Below are 23541 nucleotides of genomic sequence, written 5' to 3' on the forward strand. Positions count from 1 at the left end.
AAAGGAGTTCTATATACAGTAGTTTAAGAAACATTATCAATGTCTTCGACCTACTTACAATCTTACATTGAGTTTTGTTAGGCTTTAACTTCACGCCCCATAATTTCCACCATGGACTAATTTCATCTAGATCTCTATAGATGGATTCAGAAACCTTAGATCTACATTCAGAAGTTGAAAATTATGCAAAGAGAGCAGCATCATTTGCATATGGAATGAGCTTGTTGCCTAGATCAGACTATATATCATACGTACTGTATATAGCATGAAAACTGATGGGACAAGATCACTACCCTGAGGAACACCAGATATTACATTCCTATACTCACTATGATGCCCATCAACAACAACTCTTTGCAATCTATTGATTAAAAACTTAATAATGATGTTTAGAAAAGACCCACCTACTCCCCAACTGTCTGGGTTTGAAAACAAGGGCCAGCACTAAAATCACAGCCAATCATACGAGGTACCTAATCACAATGAAGGGATTTCTGTACAGTATCGGAATTTGTATGAAGGTAATCACTTACACAAATGCCTTTGTGAAAGTCAAACTGCAAAGTAGGGAACAGATGATTACCTTCAGCATACCTATTTAGACTTTTTGCCAAAAGACGTTCAAAAACTTTAGATGATATGGTAGCTAAGGAAATAGGGCAGTAATCATCAGGGCTAGAGCTATAACATAACAAGTTCTCTAACAAGTGCAAAATGAATCTCTTCTTGCTAAATTGCAAAAAAATAACAGCGGTCTATATAAAGAAGAAAAAATACCATTTGGGTCTACACTCCATAATCCTTATGTTCCATCAACAGTGTTAAGATATTACAGAATCGAAAAGCTAAAATAGTTAGCTCTTCCTCAGGTAAACAAGAATGAGAAAGATCGAGTTTCTCATTACTCTTTTTACTGTCAAACACATCAGCCAAAAGAATTGCCTTTTCATTTGGATCGGCGTCAATGACCTTCGATGTCAGGATGCCAGAGAACTTCAAATCCTTCATTCATTCATTCATTTGAACGGTGAGTGATAGAGCCATCTGGTCTAAGTAAACAAAGAAATGATAAGTCTACAACAGAGTGGATATAAGGGTAGCACACCATTTATGTTACTAGGTTGTACCAGAAAGGGAACGGGATATATCACCGTGGCCATTTCACTGCAGCCATTTCGCCGCAGCCATTTTGCCACATCCCATTTCGACCCGGTGTAGAAGGAAATTTTTCCCCCCCTGACCGAAATTACCCACGGGAAAATTAGCCTAGGATCGATTTCCCCTCGGGGAAAAGCAGCCCGGGCTGTCATTCCCCCAGGGCGAATTTCAGCCCTAAGATATTCCCCCACCCCTAGGCCATTTCTCCCCCACCCTCCCATACAGAGAAACGATTTTGATGAATTAAATAATCAACGGTAAGTTTGACACAATATTAGGATATATATATATATATATATATATATATATATATATATATATATATATATATATATATATATATATATATATATATATATATATATATACTGAAAACCTTACTCTTCTTTCGTACTGTCCAGCAAAAAATAAAAAGAAAGTACACTTGATGCTAAGAAGCACTAAGCATGAGAAAGGAGATGATACCAGTTCAGTTGTGTTACCAGAGATTATGGGGGGACCGAGTGGGAAACTGGGGTTTTTAGGGTGGGGAAATATCATAAACAAGTGATTTACAGCAATAATAATGGTCATAAATCCAAAATAAGAACAAGATAACTAGTTGGAAAAATATATGGATCATGTAAGCGGCTGAACATAGGCCAAACATGATTATTTAACATATTTGAGATTTGTAAAAGGGTACAGAACCTAACAAACCCACCTAACCTAACCTAGTAGTTCACAGACAATCACAGTTCACAACCCCTAGCCAGGAGCAAGCACCCGTACCCCCTTCCCAGGTCACAGCCCCTAGCCAGGGGGAAACCCCTAGACCCCCTTCCCAGGTCACAAACCTTCCTAGGTCACAACCCCTTGGATTATCCCAATATCCTAATATAAGCTTCAGCCTTCATCATAAATTCTTTAAACAAACAGGCGTTTTTTTTTTGTTGCATTTGGAGATTTAAAGTTACGTCTGCACAAATTTCTTGAATTGAGGATATGTATATATATATATATATATATATATATATATATATATATATATATATATATATATATATATATACATATATACATATATATATATATATATATATATATATATATATATATATATATATATATATATATATATATATATACTAAAAAATTGGATTGTTCCCTCACATCCTTTGAAATCAGGAAGTTTGTTTTCTAAGCAATATTGCAAGGGATTTGATACGGATTCACTAAGAAACTGGGCAGCACGCTTAAAATTCATTGTTCTTTTTATCCACGCAATATGTTGTGACCTCAATTTATTGCCTAAATGTAACCCATCATTGTCTTGCAATTTGTGCAGCTTTTCTATGAAATCCCATTGAATTTGATTTCCATGGCAAACGAAAAAAAAAAAAAATAATGGTTACATCCACCAAGCAAAGGGGGAATCTTGGCCCAGAGGGGGAATATTATCCTGGGTCAAAGTTCCCCGTGGGGATATATATCCTGGGCCATATTTCCCCCGGGGGGAATGTCGGACGGGGGAAAACAGACCATTACACCGGACCCATTTAGCTGCGGAACAATTTCGCCACGGATATGCTGATAATAAAGTTACTACATAAAAGTAGGGGATGGCTTCTAGTCATTTGTGACACCGCTCGTTCATCACGAGAAGAGGTACACCTTACATGATAATCTAGGTAAATCTTAGCCTTTGATTTTGTAATAACTTTCCTATAAGCCATGGAGTTGCACATATAAGTCATGGATACGAAGTAACTCTTCATTATAACCTCATTATCATGCTGCTTGTGCTGTTGGCGATGATTTACCTTCAGGCTGAAACAACACTGGATGTTCCAATAAGCGAAAGAGTAGTGTTCAAACTTTGGTCGGTCCAATGATCTTTGACAAAGTTTATGCTATGGCGCTCTTATTCAAGTGCTAGATTATACACATGCATTCAAAGTATTTTACTAAATGACACACTAGAAAAATTAAAGTGGTAAAAATAGAAACAAACAGCTTTACCTTATTGAAGTTAGATAAGTAATAAATATAAAGATTTAAACAGAGGTTGTTGAAATAGTTTAGCATTGTAAAGTCTATCTCTAATTTTGGCGGTATTGGAAACACTCCATGTTATTGTACAAACCTTGTCTTTATTTGGGGTGGCCATTAATGAAGAAGTAAACGAGAAACAAGGATTTGTTAATGCAGCTCTTGACTGTTGAATAGAGTGGTGTTAATGTGCAGAATGATCAGCTAGCAATGCTGTTGACAGTCATCATTCAAGCAGAAAACGTGTTATAGATTGTAAATAAAACTGCACACATTGAAAATTTAATAAAAAGTAGAGTGGTGTGTGAGATAATTTTGAGCCAGTCCCTGATCATTTGTTCAGAACTATCAAAACTTAAGGTACATCCACACAGATAGCGATTTTGCAGGTGTGAGCTGAAGCTTAGATTTAAAAAACATTGATAATACTGAGACTGTTTAGACAGAGCTGAAGACACCAGCAAAAATTTCTCTCATTTTAATCAAAGCATTTTAATTCAAACTTTAGTTCGCTTCTATCTGCACTAGCCAAATTGCTTCCTATAAGGACACAGCCCAATGCAAGAGATACAAGTTATGATGATATTCAGATATGTTAACATATGTTATTTCCCAAATATTCTCACCAGCCTTTAAATCATGTTAGATTTATTTAATCTCTCACTTCTCACTATTTGTCAAATTACTATGCAGTATTTCAGGCAGTTGTTTGTAGGGTGGGAGACAGAATTTCCCTCTTTGTGCAGTTACCTGTGGGGACAGATTCAATAGTCAGTCTATCATTCGAATTTATACCATTGCAGGTTAATGGAGAAAGAAATTTTGCTATGGAGATAAAGTAAAAAGTTACTGAAATAATAAAAAGGTGATGGAACACCACTCTGATATTTGAATGGATGCCATTGTCATCGGAAGTATCAAATAAACAAAGGATGGAATCAAATCCTTGTCATAGTAAATGCACTTATCATATATAGTTCCCTTTGCGTGTAAAGCATTATCAAGATAAAGAGTTTCCGATATCAACTGGTCATTATTAGTTTAATACTTGAAAAAAGAGCATGGAAATGTTATGTGTAAACCTTAAAAAATAACATACATTTACAGTCACGTGTTACAAACATAATACTTCGATATCGTAATGGAAATGGGCTGATCTTGGTTTTTAATTGAATAACTTGAATTCATCATGGATATACCCAGAAGAATCAAAATCCATTCTCCTCTTTCTTGGTAGCAGAATAGATATTTTTACAGTTACACACATACAGCTCAACATGACATATGTTCGAGTCTTGGTCAGGATAAAGGCGCTCTTTAGATGTACGAATTACCTTAATGAAGTGAAATAGATTTTGATATTTTAAGAAAGACTAAGAACTTTGAGATTGAAAAATGTCATGTATAAAATAAATCCAATGAGACATATTCACTATATATGTCATCATCTCCTCATACGCTTATTGACGCAAAGGGCCTCAATTAAACTTCGCCAGTCATCTCTATCTTGAGCTTTTAAATCAATAATTCTCCAAACGTCCTCTCCTACTTCACGCTTCATAGTCCTCAACCATGTAGGTCTATGTCTTCCAACTCTTCTAGTGCCTTGTGAAACTATAAGAGAGATTATTCGAGTGCCTTATTATTATCATCATTATTATTATTATTATTATTATTATTACTTGCTAAGTTACAGCCCTAGTTAGAAAAGCAGAATGCTATAAGCCCAGGGGCCCGAACAGGGAAATAAGCCCAGTGAGGAAAGGAAACAAGGAAAAATGGAATATTACAAGAAGAATAACAACATTAAAATGAATATTTCCTATATAAACTATAAAAACTTCAACAAAACCAGACGAAGAGAAATCAGATAGAATAGTGTGCCTGAGTGTAACCTCAAGAAAAGAACTCTAACCCAAGACAGTGGAAGACCATGGTACAGAGGCTATGGCACTACCCAAGACTAGAGAACAATGGTTTGCTTTTGGAGTGTCCTTCTCCTAGAAGAGCTGCTTACCATAGCTAAAGAGTCTCTTCTACCCTTACCAAGAGGAAAGTAGCCACTGAACAATTACATTGCAGTATTTAACCCCTTGGATGAAGAAGAATTGTTTGGTAATCTCAGTGTTGTCAGGTGTATGAGGACAGGGGAGAATCTGTAAAGAATGGGCCAGACTATTCGGCGTACGTGTAGGTAAAGAGAAAGAACTGTAACCAACGAGAAGGATCCAATGTAGTACTGTCTGGTCAGTCAAAGGATCCCATAACTCTCTTGCGTTAGTATTTCAACGGGCGGCGGATGCCCTGGCCAACCTTCTACTACTAACAATGGTTTTATTTTGGAGTGTCCTTCTCCTAGAAGAGCTGCTTACCATAGCTAAAGAGTCTCTTCTACCCTTACAAAGAAAGTGGCGACTGAACAATTACAGTGCAGTAAGAAGAATTGTCCGGTAATCTCAGTATTGTCAGGTATATGAAGACAGAGGAGAATATGTAAAGAATAGGACTATTCGGTGTGTGTGTGTGTGTAGGCAAAGGGAAAATTAACTGTAACTAGATAGAAGGATCCAATGTACTACTGTCTGGCCAGTCAAAAGACCCCATAACTCTCTAGTGGCAGTATCTCAACGGGTGGCTAATGCCCAGGCCAACCTACTACCTTACATGTGGATGAGGTCATGGTGAGGGGCAGATGGAGATAGTTTGGTCATGCTCTTCACCATATATATATATATATATATATATATATATATATATATATATATATATATATATATATATATATATATATTTACATGTACACATATAAATATATGTATATATATACAGTATATATATTCTATATATATATATATATATATATATATATATATATATATATATATATATATATGCCTGTGTCTGTGTGTGCATGTGTACTTGGCATTAGGCTGTTTTCCCTCTCAGATGGTAGATCCAAATAAAAGCAACATGAAGTCACTGTCAAATTCATTCTTTATCTACTGAATCGTGGATGAACCTTGGTTAGTAAACTTCCACAGTCTTATTCATTCCAGGCTCCTTTTGAGAGAACTCATCAGCAGAGCATCAAATTCCCCTACACACAACACCCTTCACACATCATACAAGCACGTTTCCTTTTTCTGTGTATCAAGACCCTTTCTAATATGACTTTCACCATCTATCTAAACAAGTTTAGTCCTTTCTCTCCTCCTAATTCTTGGCCCTTTTGTATTGTACATTATGTGACTGTCATTATTTAAACATGAACAAACCACCTCAAGTTATGATATTTTTACCTATGCTAACCTTTATGGCCCTTTTTCATTTTCATCGAATTTCTCACCAAACCTATTTTCAATCTAGATACACTACATAGATATTTAATTTCAAGTTTCAACCATTTCTCTTTCATTCATATTCAATAGTTACAGTGCGCTTTCATAAAAAAAGTAGCTTCTACATTCTCTTCACACTTACCCTCTTTGGATTCCAGACATATTTGAATCACCTTCCAACATTTAGCATCCATACTGCTACCTTTCTTCCTATGTCTGTTTTGTGAATTATCTCTCCTTTCATCTTATGTAATCCAGTATATATACTTCCTGATATTTATATGAATAAGTCACGTACCCCTTTCTACCATCCATACTATCATTCATTACTCTATCTCCTAGGTTTCCATTTACCATCTTTACCTTACTCTCATTCGCGTTCACTATACATTCTCATTTTACAAGCACCTTACAGCATTTTCCCGGATTCTGTATTTTCAACGAATTTTTCAAAACAAACCCTGTATCATCTGCAAACACCAACTAATCTACAGTCCAATTGACTTTTTTTTTTCTTTTTTTGCACACATATGAACCTACATCCACTGACTTTTCTCTGAATTCTTACGTAACTGTATTCATGGAAATACTGAGCAGTCATATAGACAAAATAAATTCTTGTTCCAGACCCTTTTCTCGACAAATTCAGTGTCTCTCCTGCTCACATGCTCTAACTATTACTTTTATCACCGAAACTGTTAACATTCTTACTTCTCAGCATCCTCCAAAATGCTTATTGATTCAAAAAGTCTATTTCTAGGTTCAAATAATCCAAATTCAACTTTATCCTTTCCTTCTAAAATTTATCTCATGAGTGCTCAATATCAAATAAGTTAGTGACCTACACACCTACCTCCTTTTCTAAACGCACGCTGTTTCTTCCACTGTTAGTACTTCTACCACCCTTCTTATTTTCTTAAACAAAATCTTACCGTTAATTTAACCGCTCTGGAATGCTAACTAATATAAGCCCTCTGCAAGTCTTATAGTTGTCTTTTTCATATTTACCTTTATACACCTGAGCCTGAACCAGAACATTAAAAGCAATTATTCCTCAGACTCATTCCATAAGAATCTCTTTGTACCAGACATGCCCTGCAATCCAAACATTTGGTACTTTATGTAACTCTCTGGAATATAATTCGAAGGTATCTGGCTGCAAGCCTGGCTGACTTGTACACCGTGGAGAGTGGCAAGAATGCTTTCCTATTTCCTGGCATCCTACAGGAGTAAAATGGCGTGAAGGCGGTTAGCCTCAGAGGATGGGAAGCACACATGATTTTTGGAGCATTTCCTCCCTCAAAAGGGTCCACATCCCTCTAATAAACCATTCTCTGCCTTGGAACACAATGCAATAGTAATTTTTCCTCTTCTGGAATAGTAGCTCCAGCAGAAGTTATCCTTCGAAATCTTAGTAACTATTCTAAAGATCATGTTGCAATCTTATACATAGCGTGATTTATCAAGTACTGTACCTAAGTTGTTCCTCAGGCAAATGGACACACACACACACACACATATATATATAAATATATATATATATATATATATATATATATATATATATATATATATATATATGTATATGTATATATATATATATATATATATATATATGTATATATATATATATATATATATATATATATATATGTATATATATATATATATATATATATATATATATAGAGAGAGAGAGAGAGAGAGAGAGAGAGAGAGAGAGAGAGAGAGAGAGAGAGAGAGAGAGGAGGATGTCCATACTGCTCCAAGGAATCAAATCTCATTTTCCTTGCGAGTGAGGAAAGATTTGTGATCAATGTATGAAATTATTACATCTCTAATGTATGGCATATTATTAGGAAATATTTTTTTCTAATAATGTTTTCGACAATATACAGTATACATTTCACTAACAAATCATAATATGATAAACATTTATTCTAGAAATAATTTCATTTACACTATGTTAACCATTTAATTTTATATACTTATAAGTTGTGCTATATTTGTCGACAAGATTTTTTTTCTGATGAATATTTAAGTACTTCCGTCACTGTTTACAGTTTCAATGGTATGGGTATATGAGTTTTATATATATGTAATTTCAATCTATTGATTAGGCAACGATTCTTGAAGCAATTTATTCGTAATTCTCTGGTTTATTACTCTGATCCTGAAAAGATTTTCATACATTGTAATGGGAAATTTATGATTCAATGATAAACACAAACAGCAAATATTTTTTCTTGAAAAAGAAAAAGATCAATATTGCAAATTTTGCCATGCACGAATAAACAGCACTATACAGCAATGCACAGAATAAGTAAAGAAATACAGTAGTGAAATGAGGCGAGATATAAGAGGTATCTAAATGAAAAAGGCAATTTCAGAAAGAACAGAATATATGACTAAAGGGCAGGATTGCTAATAAATTCTCTTACGAGGAAAATGAAAAGAAAGGCAGGATGTTCTTAGGTTTGAGCAGTCAATAAAATGATAAGTAAATGAACATTCATTTCAAGATATAATAAAACTGTCTGATTAACATTAAAGCAACAGTAAAGATGGATTGAAGCAACTCTGGCTATAACAGAGTAGTTGTTGTTGGTCATGCACTACAATGGAAGACAAAGGTAAACATAACAGACTTCGAACTGACCTTGGATAAACTCGAAGGGCAAGACCCACCATGGATTGTTAATCCAAGAGATGTACAGGAATCGCACAACATTGCCGGTAAGGCCAACACACAACACCTGCACACAAAGGAAGGGCAGGTAGAACATTTAGGAAACATTGATATCACATGTCATGGGAATTACAAACAATAAGAAAAGGCCACTGAAAGACAATGGATGTGCGTAGGTGAATTTTTTCACCAATATTATAAAGGGAGGAAAAATAACTTTTAAATGACAGTACAAAAATGAAACATCGGAACAAAGTGACTATTCAAGTGAAATTGGAGTAATTCAATCATCAAAGGCACTGACTCTTATAACTGTTTATCAAGCTCCGATGGATTTTATTTTGGATTCAAATCTGGATGATTATGGGTCATTGAAGCAAGCGTCACGACTGGGGAGGCTTTTCTGCTCCAAGTGCAATTGAAGCAAAACTCCGTGGCTATAAAGTGGTTAGAAGGCAAGATGGAAAAAAAGAAGAGGGAAAAGAAGTAAAGAAAGGTAAAAATTCGGTGTATTTAAGTGGCAGAGCTAAGCTCACACTGTATTTTCTTTTCTTAGTTACGCAGTTGGGAATAAGAGACAATGATGTGGCAGCCGTAGTGTCTTATTTTCATCGTTCAGGGAATATCAGATACTATAATTAAATCAAAGCAGTACTAGGTTATTAAGTTAGCAGAAGGAGCACGGGTAGAACAGAATTACCCAACTGGCAATAACATGTGTTACCGTATACCCAAGAACTCTACATACTCATTTACATGGTTTTAAAACATTTTGCACAGCCACATCTCTCACAGTTATAGAATCTATTCTCACTTGGCTGTGCACATTGAAGGACTACTGTAAGCGGCTACAACCATCTGCTGAACCACCACACAGTAAGGATAACAGCTTTAGAAAATGAGATAATAAAGCTTCCTTATAGGGCAAGTTATAGCCTGCCTACCAATGAATAAATAGTTAATTATATGCACAGTCTTGATATATATTTGAATAGTCTCCTATTTACTTAATGTACCATTTTATCTTATCCTACTTCTTTTATAAAAGTTATCTTTAGTTTTAATCACAGGTCACTGTTTTTAGAAATCATATTCGGAAAAAATATCAAGGTTGGTTTATTTTCATATTAATAAAGTAAACTATTATGAGAATTATTAAAAGGAGATTAACCAGCCTAATAAAAGTATTATGAGTTAATAGAATTCTAAAAAAAGAAAAATAGAAATAAAATAACCCTTTTTCCATGACACCAAACACTTTTATTGTCATCACTTGCCAAGTTACAACCATAGATGGAAAAGCAAAAGGCTATAAGCCCAAGGGCTCCAGCAGAGAAAATAGAGTTGTAGTGGACGATGTGGTAATGTCCCTGACTGGAGAACACCAGAATAGGGTTCGAGTTCCGCTCAAACTCGTTAGTTTCTTTGGTCGCTGCAACTTCACCATCCTAGTGAGCAAAGGATGAGGGTTTTGGGAGAGCCTAGAGATCTATCTGTTGAGTCCTCAGCAGCCATTGCGTCGCCCTCCTTGGTCCTAGCTTGGGTGGAGAGGGCGCTGATCATATGTATATATATTGGTGTGCTACTGTTACTAACACACATTTGGGTTCCCTTCAAATGTCATCTTCAATGTGTTATAGATTAGATTTGGTATGTTATATCTTCAAGTAAAGTCTAGGTAAGTTAACTTTAAAATAGTTTATTCTTTAGAAACAGTATTAACATCTCCATCACAGGAGTATAGATGGTTTGGTCGGATGACCATTCCGTATGACATCTCAAAAGGAACTGCCACAAATATCCATATTCACGTTAAAGTTTATTTAGTTATCTCAGCACTTAATGGATTATAGTGAACACAACATTAATACCGGAAGGTACTTGTTCCGTTCTCATAGACAACTCTTTCTCACGGGCTTGGTTGTGTTTACTCTTCATGAAAAATGTTACATTGCTGAGGTTTGGCATTTGCATCCTGCTTATGATATGACTATGGCATTTCTCACACTTCTCTTACTTCCACAGTGACCTGTAGGTCATGTGTTTTAAACAAGTAATATCTATATATTACATTAGCTCGGTCAGCTAACTAAATTTTTGAAAATTTAACAATACGTCAAAATATGTTTACTAGGAGTGTGACTGGATATATATATATATTATTATTATTCTTTTTTTTTTAACTTTAGCCATAAGCAAATGAGGACGAATGTTCAAATAGGCACATTAAAAAAAATAAAAAATGCATACTTAACAAATATTGCCAAAACAAAGAAAAAACGCATGATAAATACAGATGATATATATGGTACATTGCTAGCAAACAATTATATGGTACCAACAAAAAAAGATACTGATATACATATGATTTGGTAACTTTGTTAAAGAATAGTTGTTACCTTTGTCAAAAATATAGATCATTATAATACACTAACTAATGAAAATATTTGTTACCTTGGTAAAGATACAATTTTAGTGCACAAACACGAATTCCTGGTACGTACACGTACCACGGTCTTGTACATATATATATATATATATATATATATATATATATATATATATATATATATATATATATATATATATATATTTACATATAGGGCTTATATATTTTATTAGATGCCCATAGATTCTTTATTTTAACATTCAGGCTTATATATTTTATTAGGTGCCCAAAAAATGATTTATTTTTTAAATGTTTTTTAAAATGCAAATGTTCTATAGTCTCTTCAATTACATATTACTAGCGTACTAACTGCTTTTCGTACACAACACTTTTCCAAGACAATTTTACTACTTTGAACGAATGAAGGGGCCAGTCTCAAACGGCTTTAAATTGAATTAAATAAGGAGTTTTGTCTGGACATGGCAAAACGTTCTGTTTGAGCTCCAATTTATTTCTCTTTAACCTACGCCAAACAAGGATGTTAACGGCGATAAATATCATCACCGTAACGCTGATTACTGCTAGTAACACGTAGAATCGACTTTCTGCATAAGTCGGTGTCGGGTGGTCCATCTCGGTCAATTTCATGAACCGCTTAGCCACAAGTGCCATATATGGGAGAGGTAAAGATGGAATTGTTGTCGACTGCGTGAAGTTCGCGAAGTAGGCTTGTTCTCTGATGATAGTCTTGATTCTATGAACCATGTAATTCGGGGACGTACCGATACAATCATCTGCTGCAACGAAGATTTGGGAATTGGACGTGGATCCGTCCGAGCATGATACATTGAAGCCGGCCTTGTCGTATCGTATCCACGAGCCGTTGTTCAGTCTGCAGTTTAACTTATTATCGTCAAAGGGATAAACCTTTTCCAGACAAGCTTCATGTGTATGGGAGAGAGCACCGTCTAGCACTATACCTAACTCGCATGAATCCATTAAGTTTTTATGGAATTCAAAGGAGTCAGCTGTACATATTTTTTTATCCATTGCGTCTGAACAGTGAGTTAATTGATTTAAGTCTTTAATGACCATATATGTTTCCTTGTCTGGGGAAATCAATACGTGTCCTGTCAAATTGGATATTACTGGATTTGAGTGATTCGTCATGAAAGTCGGAAATGGTGATATCCTGTAAGATTGCCAGGCATCGGAAGAATCAAAGGGAATTTTAATCATAATCCTGTGATTTTCAACGCTTACTGTAATTAGGCTGTAATAAAATTCTAACCTACGTGCATCTAACAAAGGAACATAACCTAATTTCTCCCGTCCGTTTTCCACAATTAACGTTAAGTCTCTTATTGGCAACAAATGCAGTGACAGTACACCTTTAGTCGCTAACGTGATAGCTTCCACAGAGTCTTTTGATTTCTCAATAAAATGTGTAATTCTGTTATGTATATGGTCTATTTTTGAATCATAATACGTTAACGTTGCTAACAAATCTTGTACTTCCATAATCTGACTGATATTACTAGAATGTTCGTTTACCAAACTCATAATTTGATTGATTGAAGCTAACTGATTCCTTAGTTCTGACATAATCAATTCATTTTCATGAGTCAAAAACTCTATTTTCTTATTTTGAGTACTAATCTTAAGACGATTGGAAATTCCTAAGCCTAAACTTGCAATAGAACCAAAGATGTTTAGTGCAGCAAAAATAAACGGGTTACGTTTCTCAAGATTATCGTGTCCTACTGTCCACATCAAAAGGTCACGAGACAAAGATTCTGCCTCGTAAGTCTTATTTTGCAAGTCGTCGGATAGCATCTCTGCAACTTTTAGTGTCGATGCAAGCGGACTCTCTGTATTAAAAGGAAAGTGTCTTCTATGCATTTCATTTAATGAAACAGCAAACCTTGAAATGGCGCTCTTTAAGCTAGTGACGTCATTCTCTCCTGGAGAAAAATTGCTTGCATACGCACTTCAACAACTACGTTACTTGATGTAATAAAAACGTCTTCTTGTCTTTCAACTATAGTGCCATATTTAAAATCTATACTATTAGTTTTAGAGCTCATCCCACACGAGAAAAATGTCTGAGAGAACAATATCACTCCTAACAATAAAAACTTCATCTTGGAAACTTGTAATGAGAAAAATATATGTAATTACTCCTGTATTAAGAAGAAAAAACTTTTAACATATAATGTTCATAAAAATAAAAAAAAAATAAAAATCTTTCCCTCACTTCTTTCCCTCTTATTTTAATTTCTTATGTGAGCCAATGGTACGATTCTGTCATCAGTGGGTTGGGATACGTTTTGAACTCTAAACCTATTGGCCGTTAATGTTTCCAAAATGTTAAATGGGCCTTCAAACTTAGGTGTTAGTTTATAATTGAGTACTTTACGTACATTTACCTGTATGTATACATTATCACCCACGGTATATGTTTTAGTTGGCTTCGCTATTTTATCATGATTCCTTTTCATTATGATTTGTGATTCTTCTAAATTCTTTCGAAGGATATCAAAACGACTTTTGCTTGCATTTATACATTCTTTTAAAGGATTTGATAAATTAGTTGTAGGCGTTAATACATGGAAAGGCGTTCTAACTGGGGTACCATACAATGCCTCGTGCGGTGACATTTTAATTGATATATGATATGAATGATTCAGAGTACTCAGTAACGCAGGTATTGCAATATCCCAGTTGGGGTCTGATCCCCCTAGTGTTACTCTTAATATATTTAAAACCTTTCTATTCGCTCTTTCCACTAGCCCATTTGACTCTGGGTGATATATCATGGTATTTATTATCTTTATGCTAAGGAATTCACACAATGAGGTAAGAAAGTGATTATTAAATTCTCCACCCGAGTCTGAGATTATCATGTGTGGAATTCCATGTTTACAAATGTAACACTCGTAAAACTTCCTAGCGCATTCAATCGCAGTTTTAGTTTTAAGCGCTATTAGTTCTGTATATCGAGTTAAAGCATCTACAATTACTAAAAGGTGCTTATTTCCTCTGTCTGACTCATAAAATCCTGTTAATAAATCTAAATGTATCCTTTCAAAGGGTTGATTGGGCACGGGATAAGCCCCTAGGCTGACAGGTGTTTTCGTATGCCCTTTGTTTTCCTGACATTTGCGACAATTAGCTATGTGTTTTTTTATATCTGTAAGCATCGTATGCCAATAAAACAATGATTTGGCTTTTTGTGACATTAATGAGAACCCCGGGTGTCCATGCAATGGATTTGCATGCAACCAATTTAGGACAGTGGAAATAAGTGAGATTGGTACCACTACCTGGTCGTTAGTTACATGTGGTGTATTGCGGGTTTTCCTTGTCACAGTTCTACACAGAATATTGTCTTTGATTATATAATTCTGCTGCTTATACTTTATGTATTCCTTTTCCTTATGATTGCCTTTTAAAGCATCTATAATTTTTTCTAATTTCTGATCTTTTCTTTGCTCAGTCTGTAATAATTCAGCACTCCAGCCCAAATCTTCTTGTTCAGATATCGTTTTAACAATAGGCATGGATGTTGATATAACTATTAAATTCGAAGGTACGTTCGGCTCAATAGATTGCGTGCAAGATGATATTACGGGTGAATGAGAATTCTGTTGGGTCACGTATATTATTTCTTTATTAGTGAGACAAGTTATTGGTTCTTCAACGTACGTCACTGTTTTATTTGTCGTCTCCTTTTAATCCAAAACTGATTTTAAGGTAATAGAAGACTTATAGAATTTTCCTTTGATATACACGCCGTGCTTGGCAGGGGCTAAGATAATGTTTTGATTGCCTATAGATGGGTATCCTATAATTACAGCTGGATACATATCAATGTTTTGTACAACAACAAATGTATCAGCAAACGTGCGCTTACCGACCTTGAACTGAACATGAGTTACGCCTATTACATTTAATTCATTATTTCCTATACCCGAGAGCCTTACTCCGGACTTTTCTATTGGGAAGTTCGAAGACAACAAATGATGTGTCCTCAAATCCATGATATTACGTGGACTACCAGAGTAAAAAAATAATGTAAAGGATCGGTGTTCTAAATTTACAGCATATAAGGTTGGTTGTAACTCATTTTGGCTTATTATTGTATGAATTCGTTGCAAATCTACGGGAGCATGCACTGATTTATTTAATTCGTCCGTGTGTTTCATAGGAAAATCTATTGCCTCACAATGATATGATAAAACATTAAATTGATTATTCAATACTACTGATGTTGACATGAATGACCTTGACCCAACATCACTCTCTTCCTCACTGGAGTTAATTATGTGGTATTTGCTTTGCTCTGCACATTCTGAAAATTAGTCTGACCTTGCGAGGTCTGGTTTGACGACCCAGGATCAACGTTATTCAAAGAACTATTTGTTTGTTTCTGATTTTGACTACATTGACGTTTGGCTGTTTCTTCTTATTGAACTGAGGATTTTTCTTTTTATTTCCATATGGAACTAACTGTGGAATTGACTGTGTATTTCTAGGATTCTGTTGTGTCTTACGCGAGTAGCACTGACTATATGAATGAGTCGAACTATTATGTAACGAACAGAATCTCGTTCTGTAGTCCGTAATCAAGTGACCTTGACGTTTGCAATTATAACCCGTCATTCCTGCAACTTGACTATTATTAACTACGTTTACTTGTTGTGGCTTTGTTTCATTTTTTGCAAAAACTTGTGTAAACACGGGATCAAGATCAGGACACTTAGACATATGTTTCTTTATCTGTTTATATACATCCAATTCCGTACTTGCTGGCGTTAACTTTTTATCAAAACACCACACTAAAGCTTCAGGCAACATAAGTGTCATGCAAGTTAAATACATTAATCGTAAGAAATCTTTCACGGAGATGTTATCTCTAGTAACCCAAGTGGAATTACCTAAAATATCTTGATATTCGTTAAGCCTATCGGCTATGAGAGCTGCTCTCTCAATAACATTAAGCCGAGTCATAGTGGTTTGATTAAGTGTATTTCTTAATGTTAAAACTACATCTAAGGCTTCCTCACCTCCATAGACCGCACGTACCCTAACTTTGAAATCATCCCAGGTAACTGCTTCTTGAAATGAAACACCTCTCTAATATGCACTCGCATCGCCTTTAGAAAAGTCTATAAAACTTTTAGCTTCTTGTAATTGTACAAATGGGTCTATAATCTGTTTAGCATTTAAATGGGCATCGACGGATGAAATCCATGACTCCACATTCTGAGGCAAGAACCCATTAACCCGACCTTGAAAAGGAAGGATTGCAGAGCGAGCATTTACTAGTGTCACAATGGGAGGGGGTTTACTATGTCCTGGGGTTGGGTTACTCGGTCCAGGGGTGGGGCTCACAGGGGGCGTCATGTTTACTGTATTTCTTTTCTATATCTACGACTCCTTGCAATCCTATCAAAATATCAATATGAATACAGACGTCCACTGTGTAAACGCATAAGCACTAAATGATAAAGATTATAACAAAATCCCCCAAAACAATGATACTAATACAAAGATATTTCCCGAGAACTTCTGAAAGAAAACGGAATACAAAGATATTTCCCGAGAACTTCTGAAAGAAAACGGAATACAAAGATATTTCCTGAGAACTTCTGAAAGAAAACGGAATTAGCAGAGAGAGAAAAAAATATTCTAGACGAGAATTCGAAGTTGAATACAGTTTCCTTAAATGAAAGAAAATTAAAGATTAACAAACCACTCACCCCAGCAATAATGGACGATTGACTCGTGATAACTACACTTCACTGTTCAAAACTGAAATGAATAAAAAAAATGTACTTAGCTTCGGTTTATATGGGCGTAGGGTGATGTCGTCATTTCCTCTCTCTCTCACTGGATTGTTTCTCCTTATTGATGTTTGGGTGAATGTTTTCGGTCCGATTTCCGTTGAATGTAGTGCGTCCTTGATATGTTTCTTCAATGTTTAGTAAACGTTGAATGTCAGTCCTTGGTTTTCTTAGGATGTTGATTGAAGATCCAGTTCCTCAGTTTGTATAACATTTATTTGTTGGTATTAAATGTTTTAATTTCTTCGGTGGACTATGATACTTAGTCAAAATTGTAGATTCATTACTGGTGATTTCTTGAAGATCTTTCTCTGGTTCTTATAGTTTTATTCGCTGGTTCTTGAAGATCTTTCTCTGGTTCTTAGAGTTTTATTCGCTGGTTCTTGAAGATCTTTCTCTGGTTCTTAGAGTTTTATTCGCTGGTTCTTGAAGATCTTTCTCTGGTTCTAAGAGTTTTACCGCTGCCACCATTTATTGGTGTGCTACTGTTACTAACACACATTTGGGTTCCCTTCAAATGTCATCTTCAATGTGTTATAGATTAGATTATGTATGTTACATCTTCAAGTAAAGTCTAGGTAAGTTAACTTTAAAATAGTTTATTCTTTAAAAACAGTATTAACATCTCCATCACAGGAGTATATATGGTTTGGTCGAATGACCATTCCGTATGACATCTCAAAGTGAACAGATGAGAATGTGTAAAGAGTAGACCAGACGAATCGTTGAATTTGTAGGCAAAGGAAAATTTAGCCGTAACTAGATATATGGATCCAAGCTAGCCATTCAAAGAACCTAATAACTCTAGAGGTAGAGTAAGAAATCAACACGTAAAATTGACAGACTTTTAAAACCCTTATTCTTCAACATGCTTAAACAGGTGCAACAATAAAGTAATAGATATAAAAGTAATGATGATGATTTGTTGTGGAAAGGTTGTAGGCTACTTGCACAAATCGAACTATGAAACTGGTAAGAAAGTTGGGAAATTGGTTATTCAGTAACATTTAGTTTTCATAGGCCAATCATGATATATATATATATATATATATATATATATATATATATATATATATATATATATATATAAATGAATATATATATATATATATATATATATATATATATATATATATAAATGAATATATATATATATATATATATATATATATATATATATATATATATATATATATATATATATATATATATATATATATACACGTGTGTGTGTAATCATCATCATCATCATCATTATTATTATTATTATTATTATTATCATTATTATTATTATTATTATTATTATTATTATTATTATTAAGCTATCTGTAAATTTTTCAGCTCTTTATGAACGCAGTTACTGATCATAACTTTAATGAGCTAGTTAGCCATCAAATCTCAACGCAGCCGTAATAAAGGAGTTACCCTTATATTCTGTTTTCTGCCTACGAAGCCCCGCCCCAATCTGCAACCCTGTTTGGGAAAAAAAAATTCGCTGCCCTGCTAGTGTATTGATGAGCATCTCTTCAGATGGAATTGGAGCTTAAAATAGAGACTTTTAACACAGATGCTTTACCTGTTTGAGTCTTTAGAGCCTTATAGCCTAAATATGCGACAGGAATGTTAAAGGCTTGAAATGTTCTTTAGTCTATGTTTGCATTACGTTATTATTGTATTCGGCAACCATCTTTACTTAGAGGGCCCCCCTAATGGCAATAAACCACCAGCTAGTAAAATCAAAGGTATTTTTTGCTTAATAGGGTTTTTTCATCGCCGACACATAGGTTAAATGTAAATGATTAAGAAACAGGAAAAAAGTGAAGAAGAAAAGGACGCTGACTTAGCCAGTATTAAACCATCACTGGTTGCATGGAGATGAATTGAAACTATCTAGAAAATTAAGCTACATGGGTGCACCAGAGGTGGGAGTAACCACAAATTCAGTAAGGAGTGTCTTTAAAAACCATTGGAACTAAATCCACCTTTTTCTTATACTTAGAATTGAGGAATTCCTTTTAAACTAGATTGATCTCATGAGTACGTCAATAAGATCGAAGGAAGTAGTGGGTAACTGCATTCCCTAATCCACAGCCACAAGAGAAAGAACCATTTCATATTATTATGCAACAACATCTAATCTTTATTGAGATATCTCGGACATCTCACCTTTCTCAGATTATTATTATTATTATTATTATTATTATTATTATTATTAATATCATAATTAAATGCTAAGCTACAACCCTAGTTGGAAAAGCAAGATGCTATAAGCCCAGGGGCCCAACAGGGAAAATAGCTCAGCGAGGAAAGGAAATAAGGAAAAATAAAATATTCTAAGAATAGTAACAACATTAAAATAAATATTTCCTATATAAACTATAAAAACTTTAATAAAGCCTGAGTGTACCCTCAAGCAAGAGAACTCTAACCCAAGACAGTGGAAGACCATGGTACAGAGACTATGGCACTACCCAGGACTAGAGAACAATGGTTTGATTTTGGAGTGTTCTTCTCCTAGAAGAGCTGCTTACCATAGCTGAAGAGTCTCTTCTATCCTTACCAAGTGGAAAGTAGCCACTGACAGTGCAGTGGTTAACCCCTTGGGTGAAGAAGAATTGTTTGGAAATCTCAGTGTTGCCAGGTGTATGAGGACAGAGGAGAATCTGTAAAGAATAGGCCAGACTATTCGGTGTCTGTGTAGGCAAAGGGAAAGAACCGTAACCAGAGAGAAGGGTCCCATGTAGTACTGCCTGGCCAGTCAAAGGACTCCATAACTCTCTAGCGGCAACAGATGAAATTCTGATAAAATTTTCATTGAATCCCAATGCATACTTTAGATGGTTTTCAGGGGTCACTGTGACAGGAAGGAATTGTGAAATTACCTTCCCAGGCAACCCACGACTGAGACAAAGAATCAATGCACATGATGTAACTTACCATATTGATAAAATCAAGGCTAATGCTAAGGTTAATATAGCAATAAGCTTAATAAAAGGTGACACAAAAATGCAAATGAATTATTAAAATTCATTCCTGATACAGCTTGTTCAGAGACTACAATGAAACTGGCTAACTAGTATAAGAAACTGTGTCTATATCCATCAAAGTAATATTGAAGGGCTTATCAATTCACTACTCAAGGATAATTGATAGCTACATAAAACCTTTATATAGACCAAACAGAGTGAAATTGCAATTACTAGTGAGAAATACTGCAAAATATTTGCCAGCTCCTTCATCAATACTGAGAGAAGGGGAGCCAGTCAAGGGTGATAGAAAAAAGTAAAGCGTTGGACTACTTCGATCAGTAGTTCAAGTTATATCCATATAGTAAGTATAAATTGGACGTTTTCATTTTGTTTCTTACCTGGAACCACATGTGGAGGCCTTTGCTCCATTTGGATTTCTAAAATATTCTTCAATGAGTTTGATATCTACTTGACTTTTCCAGATCTTAGTACTTCTTCTGGGTGATAAACAATTTGTCAGAATAATTATGTAATAAAAAGTCCTTTCACAAATATATGTCAACACAAAACCTTAATCAGCGCATATTTTTCTGGAAAAGCCAAGCAGATGACTTTGTAAAATTCTAATTCTTAGAAGTATATAGATCTATCAAAATATAATCATGGCTTTTCCAAAACAGAAAATTAACTCAAACTATCACAACTGCGGGACACAAACAAACTGCCTTATTCAAATGCTTCCATATGACTATGTAACCACAGCCCTATTTGCTATATTTATGATTAACTCGTCGGGGTATTACCAGGTAATCCTTTACTATTGTTTATAATTTCAAATAAAATAATCCAACTATAGATTAATAGGGAAACATTGTAACATGCATCAATAATTAAAGGTTTTTCATGGGATGTATTTAATTCATGAATTATCTATGATATACTCTAAAGCAAAACTATATCATCATTCCATTATCAGAATTAATGTGGTTACTTAAGTATTGGTTTATGAAATGGTTTTAAAAAATAGAACAAAGCCCAATTACCATGTCAAACAAAATATTACCTTTACGTGTCCAATTTGTGCAATCAGTCGAAAACTGAAGAAGTATGCGAAGATTTCAGAAATATGATTCATGATACTCGCAATACCGAATACAGTTGGCGTACCCCCAATGTCCTGAAAATCAATTATTTTTGTTTTATGTTATTTGCGTATTTCTGCTTTAATTCAAAGCGTATATTACGCAGCACTGTATTTATCATCTCTCCATGAAGTATTCCACGCAACCTAATCTTTCTCAAATCAATACCCTTAAAAGCTGCAGGGAGTTCTGCAGCAACTTTATAGACATACCTGAAGATGCCAGAAGAGGAAAGCGAAGATGAGGCCAATGCCAACGCCCATCCACCAGGCAACTGCCAGAAAAGCTCCACATCGCAAGTTCTTAAACTCGCGTAGAACTACGAACCATTCTGGCATCTCTTTCATGGTTTGAGCGAATATCTTTGTCTGAAAAATCCATAAAGATACATTTTAATCTTATAATTGACCTACAGTATAATTTGCAAAGTAAATACACTTACATATTAATAAAAATAGATTTGACTGTTAAATACTTCTTAATAAGATTTGCCCCCAAAATTATTCTGCAACATGGTCATCCATAAGGTAGAATAATTTTTTTTTTGATAATAATAATAAAATTACATAGGTTATGGCACATGGAATTTACTTACACTGTCTGTCAAGTTAAGATTTTCCAGTAGGGGCATAAAACTATAAGAAAAACCATATTCGCTTAAAACTAAATGCTAATCTGATTAAAACCCAGTCTAAAAGGTTTTAAAACAGTAACCTGCTGTCTCCTATACATAGAAGCAAATTATTTAAAGTTTGATGCCATTGAAACTGTAGTCTTCCACGAGATATCCTGCCTTGACTGTCCATTGGTTTATCTCAAGGCAAATAATTTGCCACTCCTAGCGCGAAACAGTATCCCATGTCAATGACTTTATCCAGAGAAATATCCTGAAGGAAAGGGCTGGTCTACTATACATTAAGCCTCCAGCATCTATTTTCAAATTCGACTAATGTTGTGTCATCAAGCAGCTAACGTCTTAGTAGTCCATGTCACTTATTGATTCAATGTATAGTTTGTATGTACGTATTTCAGTGTGGATCTGACAATATTAACAACTAAAAACTACTAGCTCTAATCTAGCTTATAATTTTCTCAATAGTAGCTTCATACATACATACATACATACATACATACCTAAAAGTATGAGCATGTACACACATATCATATTCAAACATGTATACATGTGTGTATACATATGTAAATGTTTCTACCCAAAAAATTTCCTTGAATCAAGGTCAATTGCATTTAGCAAAAGTCAAAGACCTAAATGTCATTTCTGATTAATTTTCCATTGAGCCATATTTATCTTCCTTTCTTAAATACAACTTATTGGAGGTCATCAAGATGGGTGACCTCATAGGCATCCTATGGTTTGTATAAACAAATGGATCTGTGGTATTATTTCCTTATGAGTTTGACGATGTTGATAAGAGAGAAATTACTCTAATCATGTTAATCACTCAATCACTTTTCCTTTCGTTACTTGATACATATTCTATACTTCTTGCTTGTTACGAACTTAGCTGTTAATTAGCACTGTGTAGATATATTGACTTTGACTTTAAGTACAAAACTTGAATTCGGTAGGAACATGTAACATACAACCAAGTGGAATTCATCTTACATCTGTCGAAATAGCTTGGTTGGTTAAGTCTTCTCACAATTTTGTTTCAATTCAGATGCATAACTTAGGTTAAAATCCTTAATGAAGTCGAATAACTTAGAAAAGAATTTCACTTTAGTCATGCATTCCAAATGAAGATGGAATTCTATACCAAAAACCATGTGTGACTCATTATCGGAAGTTTAAAAGTTGTATATGTTTGTGACAAGATTGTCACAAATAGCCACGTTTTGTAAGCTTAGTTATCATGGTAGTAATATATTGATTTCGATTCTAAGTATATATATATATATATATATATATATAAATATATACATATATATATATATATATATATATATATATATATATA

At 34.6% G+C, this 23541-nt stretch overlaps 1 protein-coding gene across 2 annotated transcripts in view; it reads right to left on the minus strand.

Moving 5' to 3' along the window:
- The window catches only part of jef (major facilitator superfamily domain-containing protein 6 jef), a 104436-nt gene that overhangs the window by 20900 nt on the left and 59995 nt on the right, over positions 1 to 23541 (minus strand). For both annotated transcript variants that reach the window (XM_068357365.1, XM_068357370.1), the window contains exons 7-9: positions 21778 to 21933; positions 21487 to 21600; positions 9187 to 9283 (exon numbers count right to left, since the gene is read on the minus strand). In XM_068357365.1, the coding sequence (XP_068213466.1) occupies positions 9187 to 9283; positions 21487 to 21600; positions 21778 to 21933 (367 nt within the window). The remainder of the gene's footprint in view (positions 1 to 9186; positions 9284 to 21486; positions 21601 to 21777; positions 21934 to 23541) is intronic.

Source organism: Palaemon carinicauda, chromosome 2, assembly GCF_036898095.1.
Source record: "Palaemon carinicauda isolate YSFRI2023 chromosome 2, ASM3689809v2, whole genome shotgun sequence".
Lineage (NCBI taxonomy): Eukaryota > Metazoa > Arthropoda > Malacostraca > Decapoda > Palaemonidae > Palaemon > Palaemon carinicauda.